The 13,635-nt window shown below is 27.2% G+C and overlaps 1 protein-coding gene across 1 annotated transcript in view; it reads left to right on the forward strand.

The window, feature by feature from the left end:
- LOC145186670 (uncharacterized) overlaps positions 1 to 13,635 on the forward strand; it is a 166,711-nt gene that overhangs the window by 126,049 nt on the left and 27,027 nt on the right. Inside the window, exons 51-55 of the mRNA XM_090094553.1 lie at positions 1,392 to 1,561; positions 4,533 to 4,655; positions 11,600 to 12,112; positions 12,448 to 12,769; positions 13,394 to 13,572. Of these exons, the coding sequence (XP_089950679.1) occupies positions 1,392 to 1,561; positions 4,533 to 4,655; positions 11,600 to 12,112; positions 12,448 to 12,769; positions 13,394 to 13,572 (1,307 nt within the window). The remainder of the gene's footprint in view (positions 1 to 1,391; positions 1,562 to 4,532; positions 4,656 to 11,599; positions 12,113 to 12,447; positions 12,770 to 13,393; positions 13,573 to 13,635) is intronic.

Consider the following 13,635-nt stretch of genomic DNA (forward strand, 5'->3'; position numbering starts at 1 on the left):
GGACACTAAAACAGTGCATAATTCCATCAGCAGAAGCTGATTGACTGAAGTGAATGGAATGCTAATTTACAGATATATTGAAGGTTATGATAACTCTAAAAGTCTTCGAAATGAGAATTTCATTTGTAAGTGTTGCATGAGAAATACTATGAAGTAGGTATAAAATATGTACTTAGTTAGAATGAATAAGCAGAAATAAGTATTGCATTGGAAATATTATCCTAGGTCTTAAATGCACTAAAAAACTACCAAACACAAGAACAGTCTTTTTTGAAAGTTATTAAAGGAAATAAATATTGGTCTAAATGCAACCATGAAAATATTTTAAGCTGAAAAGTATAATAATTGCTTTGTAATCCCAAAGTTGTATGTCAACAGGAAATTTTAGAACGTAGGGCTTATTTAAATATACTGGAATAGATTTATGAGTTTTACATAAGTTGTTTGAACCAATCAATACTTATGTAGAGACACTAAAACAGTGCATAATTCCATCAGCAGAAGCTGGTTGACTGAAGTGAATGAGATGCACTTTTAACAAAAACAGCCTCCTATCCACATAACTTGGATGGAGGAGTGTAAATAAATTTAATGCCCTGGCCAGATCAATTATTAGACTTCAGATCAATCAAAACTTATTCAGCTTAGTTGGGGAAAGACTTAATTAATGTCAGTGCAAATCCAATACATATCCTGAAAACAAAAGCTCTTTTTGAAAAGGGTTCCAACAAAAGTTTGAATAAATTTAGTAAATTTGGTGCAAAGCTAAAAATAATTATTGCTGTTGCTTTTTTTTAATTTTATTCCATTAAAACTTGTAAAAAATTAAGATTTTTTTATACAACTTTGATGAAGAATTAAAATCAAAAATAAAAACAAAATTATCTTTTTTGGTTGTCATTCATGTTTCTTTGAAAAAGCTGTATGAAAATGAATTTTAATGTGCCAATTATTTTGAAAAGCTTATAACATCTTATAAATTGTTATAAGCTTTTCAAAATATTTGACACATATAATGTGTAATTTTACACATTAAATGTGTCTATTTTGAAAAGTCAATTATTTTGTAATTTATTATTTGCATATTCAGTTTACATCTTCTAATATATTTGGTAAAGATTTGCTGAGTTTTTACCTGACATTTTTAATTAAATTATAAATTTCATTTAAAATAGTTTTTTATTCTCCTTTTCTAATTGTGATAAATTGACTAAAATGCTCAATAATTAAACTCTGATGTCAATTTCAGCTTCAGATATACTTTACTCATAGTAAAAATAAAGTTTGAAGAAAATTAATTATTTTGTTCTTTTATTTTTAGTATTTTTTTTTATAGAAAACTTATTACCACTTATGCTTTTATGTATATTTTACTTTAATTGATTTTTTAGTTATTTTTCTGCAAATAAAATTTTGAAGGCAAGCAAAAAATACTACATTGAGGTTTTAATGGCAGATTTTAGCTTAGATGACCACTTGTCTATTGCTGTTCTTTTTGAAAATGAAGGCCAATCAACTCTAAAGCCAATTGATATGAACATGTTGAGTGGAATCCGAATAGGTATTTTGTATATTATTGTTTTATAAGCTTTGTCCAATTTATCCAAGAGTAAAATATCTTTATCAAATGCCTTCAATTTCCTGAGCATAGGAAACTATTTATATTTTCATTTCTTGAATGAGATGAAAAGCCACATTTTGTGCAATAATGAATGTTAAGGAAAGTCTTTTAAATAAAATACATTCTTTAACAATTGTTGCTCATGCTTAAGCACTTATGATCTAATTAACATAGACAATCAATATGATTGCTTAAAATCATTGATAAAATTGTATTTGTTTTAAATACTACCTATATATTACATCACCTAATATACTTAATTTGCATTTAAAGTGAACTAAGACTTTTATTTTTATTTATCAATATTTTTAAAACAAAAATTGTGCTAGATCTTTGATTTAAAAATGTAAAAGATTTTTACAGTAGAATATTTTCAGCCATCACAAATTAACAAAGCAAATCTCTAGAAAGAAACTTGCTATTATTGAGCATTTATCAGTTAAATACTGTTTATAAGTATTTACTAAAACCAAATATAAATATAGCATAGTATGACTGCTTTCTTTGCATTTGAACAGAACTTTCAAAACACATTGAAAGTTCTTTTCAAATGCAAAGAATTAAAATTGAAAAAGAAATCTTTTTGTAGCAAAGTATTAAAAAAGCATATTCATTATAAAACTTACACAATTTATGATGTCTTGCTGTTTTATCTGCAAGATATCACAATTTCTGTCAATTTTGTAGTTAACATTCAAGCTGATTTAAATGCAAAATATTTGTAGATTATGTTTTAATTTTTCAGACTCCTATAACAAAAAAAAATGTTGGTAAACTAAATGTCTTCATAAACAATCAAGTACCTGAGCAAAAACTTAGTTTAACCATCTTACTCATTCTTTATGAGTAAGATGGTTAAACTAAGTTTTTGAGTAAAAACTTAGTTTAACCATCTCACTCCAAAAGAGTGGTCTTAGTATGTGGTAAAAAAAAAAAAAATTCAGACAATTGTTGTTTCTCCCTTACTTGTTCCCTTCCACATTAAAGCACTGCAGAAAAAAACTTGATTAAACAACATTCACATTTAGAGGTAGCTCAATTAAATTGAAGTTTGATGAAATGTTACAATTACATACATAAATACAATTACATACATACAATCCATAAAAATTGGCATTATACAAGTTTGCAAGCAATTAATATCAATTTAATAAAGTCATTATACATTTGTAGTATTGAAATATAATTTTAGTGGTTTAATGTAACTAATATTATTATCACTATCTTCAGTTAACAATTATAAGTTTTCTGTTCAGTGTCCAAAGACACATTCTATATGCGCATTGGTTGTTCTGTTGTTTGGTGCACTGGTTGCTCATTGTTGGGCAATTCTCCTGAACAACTTGTAAGATAAACTGAAACTGTTTTTCCTTTTTATTGGAGTACTACTCAGTTTCTGTACCAATGCTTCTCCTTACTTTGCATGGTCATTGACAATCTTTAAGTTCTATATGGCAGCTGTTTTATCTGTTTTCTGCTCTATCTGCTAAAGCTATGTTGTATCTGCTAAATACTGTATAGCTGCTGCTGTGTGATTAAAATTGACTGTTTGTACCACTATTCTATGTCTACGAAGAGGAAACTATTTGGTAGTCCCATAATTCAAAGAGGACATAGAAATGTTTTAAATTAAGTCAGGAAGTGTCGTGCTAATGAAACCTAAGGTCCATGATTACTTGCTACTTCTTCTTCTTTTGAGCCAAGAGAAAATTTCAATCATTGTCAAATAGGTCATTTAGCATAAATAAGTAGTTGTGTACCTGCAGCTGAAAAAGCAATTTCAAATAGGTCATTTAGCTTAAAAGAGATGTTATCTCCTTTAAAATTTGAAGCAACGACTTCCTGTTTACATTTTTTTCCATGAGCTTCCATGCCTTCGATTTCATATCCAGCTTAGCTTGTCAGTGCTCTGATATTCTGGTTTTATGTCAGAACTGAACAGTCTTTTTGAAAGTGATTGTAGATGCCTCTTGGATTTCTTAACATTTCTAATTGTGCTGGTTAAGAAAATGACCAAGCACTTGCACTTGCTTCAAGAAAGGTAACTTTCCACCAGTCAAGATTTCCAAGCAACTTCCCAGTAATAACCTCTTTTTAAATGACCCAGTACCTTCCATTTTATGATTCTTGAATAAAATAAAATAGTTGTACAAAACCTCATATATATATATATATATATATATATATATATATATATATATATATATATATATATATATATATATATATATATATGTATAAATATATGTATAAGTGTTAATATATATATATATTTATAAGTGTGCTCACATGCATATAATATAGTATTATATACAACATATTCATGCAATACAAGTACAAAATGTGTTCTATTATTTATTCTGCATTTGCAGTTCCAGTTAGTGGCATAGTGAATAATAACTACCCACAGATAATTAATACTCAATACCAACATTTTGTTTACTGCTGCCACAGCTATTTTTTTAAATAGAATTAAGGGCTCCCATCAGTATAATATTTGGAGTCAATAGTCAAAATCATGTCTCTAAGCACCACTTTTACTCACTCATCTTTTTCACTTAACTTTTCAAAGTCAAAATACTATAATAGGCACAAGAATATAATGCTGAACCAGTATGCAAGATCATACCATAGAAACCAAAAATATAAAATGAATACTTCTACAATCTTTTACCAACTTTTTTCTGATTGCAGAGTGTTGACTCTAAAAACAATTCTGTGATATGATATGCAATACATACATTACATACATACATACATACATACATACATACATACATACATACATACATACATACATACATACATACATACATACATACATACATACATACATACATACATACATACATACATACATACATATACATACATACATACATATACATATTAAATAATTTTTTTTTTTTAGAAAAGTGTACCACTGATTGTGTTAAACCTACGTATGAAACATGCATCTTTGAAAACACTCGTTTTGGAATTTGTACTTGCAAATATGGACAGAAATTAGTAAATAACCAAGTTGTATGCCAAGGTTTGAATTAAAGTTTATATACATTTATACAAATATACATATATACATATATACATATATACATATTTACATATATACATATATACATATATACATATATGCATATATACATACATACATACATACATACATACATACATACATACATACATACATACATACATACATACATACATACATACATACATACATACATACATACATACATACATACATACATACATATAGATTGATAGATAGATAGTATATACACTTAACAGAAAAATTAACGCACCACATAAATTTCAACTTATTTTGAGAAATATATGTATTTCCAGATTTATCTATTTTAAAAATGATAATATTTATTTTAGGCCTTTTGTAGGTTCTGTTTTGTTTCCTTTATTTCATTTCAAAATTATAAAAGCTTTTCATAGGTAACATCTTTTGCTGTAATTAAACCTCATTTCTAAAGGAAAAGTATGTATTAGTTTTAAATTGTTTTAACTGTAGAATAGGTAACTGTCATTTGAGAAACACATCTGTTTGCAATGCAGCGTTTTAGACAAAATTTAAGTTGTGATGATTGTGTTGCAATTGCCGCTATTGGTCCCAGATTGTCAGTAGACCACCAAAAAATAGACTGGTTTTTACCAAGAGACATATAAATTAGGAAATATATGATTGGGGACAGGGCTTATTTACAGATGAGTCAAGGTTTTGCTATATGAGTTCTGATTGCTGTCCAAGAGGATACAGAAGACCAAATGAAAGACATCTTGCATGTAACATTGGAGAAACCACTTTATATGGATGCAGCTCATTGATGGTATAAGGCGGAATATCTTTAACAGCTTGCACAGAGCTTTTTTTTGTTGATATGGATGTCTGACTTCTCAACAATACATAGCAGACATTTTAGATTTTTTTTACCGTACCTTGGAGATAGATTCCTTCTTATGCAGGATAATGCAAAATGGCACATATTGTTACTGAATACTTAATGTAAATAATGAAGTGTGTTAGAAGCCAATATTTACCATCTAACAGCCTAGATGAGCTGTGATGAAGTCTTATCTGTGTGTGGGAAGATATCCCTCAAAAAACCATTAGATCTCTTATTGAAAGTATATCATGGTACTGTCAGGCTGTAATTGATAAGTCAAAAATGTCAAAAATGTTTCAATTTAAGTTTTTTTAGTTAGTATACCAATAATAATCATTTTACTTTATTTTGTTAATATTTTTTGCTTTAGTTTTTTCACCATCCTCAAAGTCAATTTTATTATCATCATCAAATTAACTGTGATTATGTGTTTTATTTTTAATGTTTGTCAAAATATATGATAATATTGACAACAATTAAAATAAATGGAAATGTATAAGTGCTGGATTAATTTTGCAGCTAAGTGTGTGTATATATATATATATATATATATATATATATATATATATATATATACACTGTGTGACAAAAGTTATCTTACACTTTAAAAAAATTACTAACTCTTAATTTAGAATAAAAGAAATGCAAGGAACAAGTTAAAAACTGAATAAAAACTATTTGATTTATAATTATTTAAACAAAAATTGAAAAAACAGAACAAGAAAAAAATTTTATTTTAATATCTTGATGAAAAAGCAAGAAAAGTAACAAAAAGAAGGTGACAAAAGTTATCATACGCTTTCAAAATAGTACACTTTGATAAATATTATGGGAACTAAACTTATATTTTAGTATCGTGTATTTTGTCCTTTAGCTTTTACAACAGCAGCAAGATGTCTTGGCATCGATTCAACGAGTTTTTTTGTAATAGACGGATCGATTGATTCCCACGTCTTTACAATTTGGACTTTTAATTGTTCAATGGTGTTTACACCTGTTCTATCTATTCGTCTATCGATTTCATCCCATAAATGTTCTATTACATTCAAATCAGGGCTTTGAGGTGGATGATTTTGTATGTCCCAACCTTTTTTTTCCATAAATTCCATCACATCTTTGGCCTTATGTTTGGGATCGTTATCTTGAAGAAAAACGAAGTCATCACCAATACCAAGATTACGTGCTGATTGTTCAACATTTTCTTTAATAATACGTTTATAGTAATGTTTATCCATATCTTCTTCAATAAATACTAACTTTCCAACACCTGCTGCCGACATACATCCCCAAACCATTACTGATCCATTTCCGTGTTTAAATGTTCGGACTGTAGTTCCATTTTCTAAGCAATTTTTTTATGAACGCCATACACGAATTCTACCATCAGATCTTTTTACATTAAATTTAGACTCATCTGTCCATAAGACTTTATTCCAGAATGAGTCTGGCATATCAATGTACGTTTTAGCATAGTTTAATCGAAGCTTACAATTTTTATCACTAATACAAGGAACCTTTCTTGGAATGCGACTCACTATTCCTTGTCTTTTAAGACTTTGATTGACTGTTTTTGGACTAATTTTAACCCCCAAATCGTTTTCTATTTTGCAAGCTAAAGTTTTGGCACTTACAAAACAATTTTTCTTGATTGTGGAAGCTAAGCTTCGTTCAGCACGCTTATTCAGTTTTTTTGGACGACCACTTCAGGGCAAATCAGCTAATTTTCCTGTTTTTTTGAACTTGTTAATAATTGAAGAAACTGATTTTTTAGAATCAACAATTTTTGCAATACAATTTAACAATTTTCCTTCATTCCAATGCTTAATTATTAGCTTACGAATTTCTACAGTGGTCTTAAACCGTTTCGAGCTCATTTTACTTTTTTTTAACAAAAAAATTCATTTAAAACAATTGAAAATAATCTTAAAGTGTTTATAGTTTACTTTATTTTCAAAAATGTATGAAAAATGGTGGACATAACGGTTTGGAGTTAAATAAATATTAGTGTACGCCAAGTGTACGATAACTTTTGTCATCATCTTTAATGTACTTTTTTCAAATTTTGAGCCTAGTTTTAATGTTATTTCAATATAAATTCCAAAAAATTCATAAATTGACAAAATAAATACTATTAAAAAAAAATTATAAATAATTTTCATTAAATATAGCAGAAAAATTGTGTCTATATTGAATATTTTTTTTTTCTAAGCGTACGATAACTTTTGTCATGCAGTGTATATATATATATATATATTTATTTATTTATTTAAAATGAATAAAAACACCTTTATATGGAACTCTGAGTTTCATGCCTTTCGGCAATCATCAGCCATAGTGTATATCGTTACTTAAAAACCGTTTAAAAATTACAAATTAAAATTACGGTAGAACGAGTTCTGACGTTACTAAACGGAAACAAAAAGACGTCAAAGGTTTTAGTCCCTGGTGTCAAATAAGGATAGCAAAAATTTCTTTGCATGTCGGCACTTTGATATTATTTCATATCTTTTGTTAAGTAAGTTTTCTCCTTTATATGATAATATATGAAATTTTTCGCGGAGACAAAGATTACAAACTTTTGCTGCTTGATTGTAGGGTTTGCATTGTGCTATAATCTTCCATGTAATCACCGGTTTCAGATTTTTAGATTTTAGCATCCATATTTCTTTGGAAAGTTTGGTGTCATTTTTATATTTAGGCGCGTTGAAAGATTTAAGATGGTTGGCATATCTAAGTTTAAATGTAGTTTCACTTATACCGAAATAAACTTTCTCTTTGAATTGAGGATCTTCAGAATTTACAGTGGCTTGGTATACGACATTGCTAGAAAGGCATTGGTTATTTAACGGACAATTTTTTTTGTCTATGCAGTTGCATTTTTTTTTTGTTTTATATTTATCGCTTTGAAGAATTTTGCTATTATGTGCATTTATTAAAGAATTGATATTAGGCATGCAACTATAGCTAGTTTTAATATAGTTTCGATTGAAAATTTTATGAAGCCTGTGTCCTACTGGAAAGTGTTGGTCAATTAAAGCTAAGAAGCGCTTTCCAATATTAGTTTCAACATTTTTGCTAAACAGGGGGTTATACCATATAATTTTACGTTTGCGATGTTTACTTTGATGTTTGTCTATTTGCGGTCGGTAGGTGAGTTTTGAATTGTATCCTGATTTACGTAAAGCCTCTTCATAAGTAAGAATAGAGTTATTGAACACAGTTTTATTTATTGCCATAGTTGATAATCTTGACTCAATAGTGCGAGGAATTTCTTTTATTATATTAGGTGGATGGTTTGAATCAGAATGAATATACAAAAGTTGGTTATTAGGTTTACAATATGGTTGATAAGAACTGTCGATCAGGTTCAATGTTACATCCAGATAATTGACAATTTTAATATTAGATTGAATGGAGATATTTAGGTTGTTACCTTTAAAAACATGCGTAAAATGCTTTTTAATTTTCTCTTTTAATGTTGGCCGCTTTTGTTTTCAAAAATAGCAAGTCCGCCATCACGATACAAGCCAAAATTATGAATTAAAAGGCCAGCTGCAGACTACATATATGGAATAGATCAGAAGAGAAGCAGTGGGCTAAATGGAAGAACTTTTAGGAGAATATGGTTAACTTTTAGTTTTTTAAAACTTATTCTACAAATTGTATATCAAACTAATATATAACTGAATTCTTTTATTCATTTAGAAAATGTGAATGTTATGGATGTGTGCTTACATAATATATATATATATATATATATATATATATATATATATATATATATATATATATATATATATATATATATATATATTGTCATCTGAAAAAAAACTTGCATTACATGGAAGAAATGTTTGAGATCTCTGAAAATATAAAAACTGCTTGGAAACAAATTTAATCAATGCAAATGAGGTTTATGCAAATAATTCTTAAACTTTGCTGTTGTTAAAAAACTTTTGTGGTGATTTGATTTTACTTCATGAAAAAAAAAGAATTCCTTTTGTAAACTAGTGCTTTTTTCACAAGTTTCTTCATTTCAATTATTCAAGAAGCTTGTAAATTATTTTGATAATTTTTTGTTGAAATTTACTTTTTTCTGCTTTAAAATTGTACATCCAACTTCAGTCCACTAAAAATGTTCTTGTTTTGTTTAGGATCAAAGTGGTAGATCTATTTTATAAAAAAGTGCAAAAAATTGGTTTTGTTCTTATTAAAAGTATCATTTTTGTTAACTTCTTGCTGAAAAGTTTGCTTTTGTTTTAGTTTTAAGAGAAACTTTCCTTGAGCCAGATGCTCAAGGAAATATTCCCTTTTAAAAAAAAATGCATGGTTTCTAGAATGGGCTTTGCAAAAACACATGAAGATTAGCCTGTTTCAAAATGGGATAATGTTTGGTAGTCTGGTGAAAGTAAAATTGTTTTATTTGGATCAGATGTATCTAGGATACATAAAAGGAGACTACCAAACTCTTCCTATAAACCACAATACACTATTTAAACTGTTAAAGATGGCAGGGCAAAAAAAAGTATTTGGTCTTGCTTTTCTTATTATGGCATAGGGCCTATCTATAAATTGATAGAATATTTAAAATTATGTATTTGCAATTAAAAAAAAAAAAAAAATCAATACTACTATTATCATAAACAATATTTTTATAAATTATTTAATTATTATATTTGCAAAAATTGAAAACTTTCTTCTAGTTTATCATTTTACATCTATTTAATACATCATTCAGTGTTACAGTAATAGTTTAAAAAAATAAGATTTAAAAAGCCTCTCATTTGACTGATCTACAGCAATTAACAGCTAATAACTCCTTACATTTAATTCTATTCTTTACCTAAGAACATTCATTGTCAGTAGTATTAATTAGTAATTTCAATCTTAGCTAAATCAGATGTTAGCTTCCCAAAAATAATAATTACTAATTTGTACAGAAAGTCATGTTAAAAAAAAAATGTGTCTGTGCTTATTTGATAGCAAAGAAGGGTTTAGTACTGTAAAAGGATCTTTTTTATTTATTAAAATGGAGATGTGGGAAAAGATTTTAATATGAATTTACTTAAGATCAACTTATGACACAAAACTTTTTTATAAGCAAAAGTACCAAACTTGTTTTATGCTTGTAACAAAGTAAATGAATTTTTCTATTTAGATATACACAAACAATTCTTTCCTTTTTTAAAGTCTTTGTGTCAAACAGCTGATCTAAAAAAAAGCCATCTGTGAAAGACACCCCTCAACTTTAACAACTATTATAAATAGTTAATATTTTGGTAATAAATATTTACTATGCATGTATGCATGTAAATCAGATAAATTTTAAAAAATAAAGAACTAACTTTATTTAATTGTCTAATGAAAAATTGAAATAGTATGCTTAAATTTTTAACTAAATCTTCCACTGTTTTGTCTTTTTTCTCATAATAACTGCAAAAGTATTTTCATACTGTCAACTTGGTATACATGGGAAAGCAGGGGTAACATGGAGCAAAATCTTTAATTTAGTTTTACCAAGTTTGACCAGGTATTGATGTCGGTGGGGTTATTGGTGTTATCATTTAATTTAACAAAGTTGCTAAACAATTGTTAACCCCTTAAGGCACAAATAAGTTAACAGTTTTCCAAGTAAAAAAACATCAAGTTTTTTTTACAGAATGTTTCTTCTTACCTATTGTAACAAAAAATATTAACATACTGCAATATTATGCACACAAAAATTAAATTAATGTATATATTATTGATATATATTCTAAATTATTTTAAAATAAATTATTAAATTATTTTATATATTTTAAAATTAAAAAATTATATATATTAAAATTAAAATAGTATATATATATATTAATGTTAAAATATTATATAAACTAAAAAGTGTATAAATAAATTTTCTAAATGCATATTTATCATTTAAGTTGACATTGACAGAGTTGAATTATTTGTATATTCAAAAAAAGAGCCAACTAACATTAATAAATCAATACACATTGTGTTTTTATCAAAATGGTCAGTACAACTTAAAACTCACTTGTAAAATATAAGTATTAAATATGATAAAAAAATATACTTTTTTTAGATGGCATTGAAGCTGTGCAAGATTGTGTATCTGTAAGTACTGAAATACCTTTACTCCAAAATACTATTGTAGTAACATTAAAGGAGCTTGGTAAAGAATACACAGTATCATTTGATGTGTATCCAAAAAGTTTATTTAATTACTGGGTAAATGTAATTCATTTGACACCTGGTGGAAATAATGAGCGTTATGGGGACAGAAATCCAGCTGTTTTTTTTAAACCAAGTACAAGTACTCTTCATATTGCATCAGCAATAAATAACATTACAAATAGTGTTTTTAACACTGCACCTATTCCCTTAAAACAATGGTCATCAATAAAGATATCACAACAGTTAGTTAATCAATGCTACATATATTGCATATATGTGAATGGATCCATTGTTTACTCAGTTGTGAACAAGATACCAGTGAAACTATCAAATGTAAAAGTATATGCTAGTGATCCTTGGCATGCTGCTCACAGTGGGTTTATCAGAAATCTAGTCATCATTAGTAAATCATTGGCATACGGTATAAATGTATTGTTTTTAAGTTATGATAAAATACTTCTTTTTAAAACATTTTGTTTTAAAATGATTATGAAGATCTGGTTTTTTAAAAAACTTACTTTGAATTGTTCTATATTATGACCAGAATTTTCAATTTTTTTAAAGATAAAGCTCTTAACAGATGTAAGGTTTCTCTAAAGAAACTTTTTATTTAACATGTTGTAACTAATACTAAATTTTCTCTCCTCTCCATCTGTTTCTTTTTACTTTTATTATTATTAGTTAAAAAAAAGTGAACTGTATTTGGTCTCTCTCAATTTGTATCCTGAAAAACTTGAGGTTTTTTCTTCTGTGTAGTCTCTCCTGGGTTGTTACGTGAAGTTTACTACAATGATAATAGCAGCATTGACAGTATTGATGCTTTAAAGGAAAACACTAAATATCCTCTTGCACCTGACACTTATGGAATTATTGATATGTTTGATACACCACAAAACATTTCTGATTTTTATGGACAAAGAGTTCGTGGTTGGTTTGTTGCTCCACAAACTGGCAATTATACTTTTTACAGTTCATGTGATGATTCTTGTGAGCTGTATATAAGCAATGACTCTGATCCAAAAAATAAAAGATTGATAATTAATCAATCTTCTTTCTCAAGTTATATGGAATTTAACAAGTGAGTTTTTTAGATTATGGCAGTAATAGTAGACTGGTTGACTTATATTTTTTTTAAGCATAAATTTAAAGTTAGTTCTGAAAAATTGATTATATGCAATTAAAATGTTATATGCTATTTAATAAGTGAATTTTTTAGATTGATTTTTTAGATTTGGTTTTTAGATGGTTTAGTAAGATAAATTCAAAACTACAATAATTATAACGATCTTTAAACAATTAAATGAAAACTATTTAATTATTAACAGTTATGCAAAAAAAATTATGCCTACAGTCCATTTATCATCTGGATAAAGTTTTTTAAAGAGTAAAAGAATTTGTTTTTATTTTATTTCAGTGCAATTTTTTTTATGTTCTGTAAAAAATTGATTACAAGCAATTAAGATTTAAATGCAACTAAATTAAATAAAAATGTTATATGCGATTAGATTAAATAAATATGTATATGCAATTTAGTTTGTAGTTTTTTAGATTATGGCAATTTTATAAGTGAGTTTTTTAAGATAATATGGTTACAAGTGCACAGTGTGGTTTATTTAATACCAAAATGTAAGTTAGTTCTGAAAAAAATTGGTTCCATTTAGCAGCATGTTAAAAAGACTGAAATTTGATTAATTTGTTTCAGTACGATGGGCAATCAGTCTTCAATCATGGTTTTTTTAAACGAAAATTATAATTACTATATTGAAGCAATAATGTCAGATGAAACAGGTTATGATCATTTATCTATTGGTGTTGTCACACCTTATGCAAAAGGAGGTCCATTAATAATTATTTCAAACTTTTTAAGCCCAATACGCATAGGTAAGTAATCAATTATGATTATGCAATTTATAGTTGAAAATATATAAATTATTTGATGCTTGT

Source organism: Hydra viridissima, unplaced genomic scaffold (genome assembly GCF_058129835.1).
Source record: "Hydra viridissima isolate aposymbiotic clone 2 unplaced genomic scaffold, HvirCarnegie_v1 scaffold_8, whole genome shotgun sequence".
Lineage (NCBI taxonomy): Eukaryota > Metazoa > Cnidaria > Hydrozoa > Anthoathecata > Hydridae > Hydra > Hydra viridissima.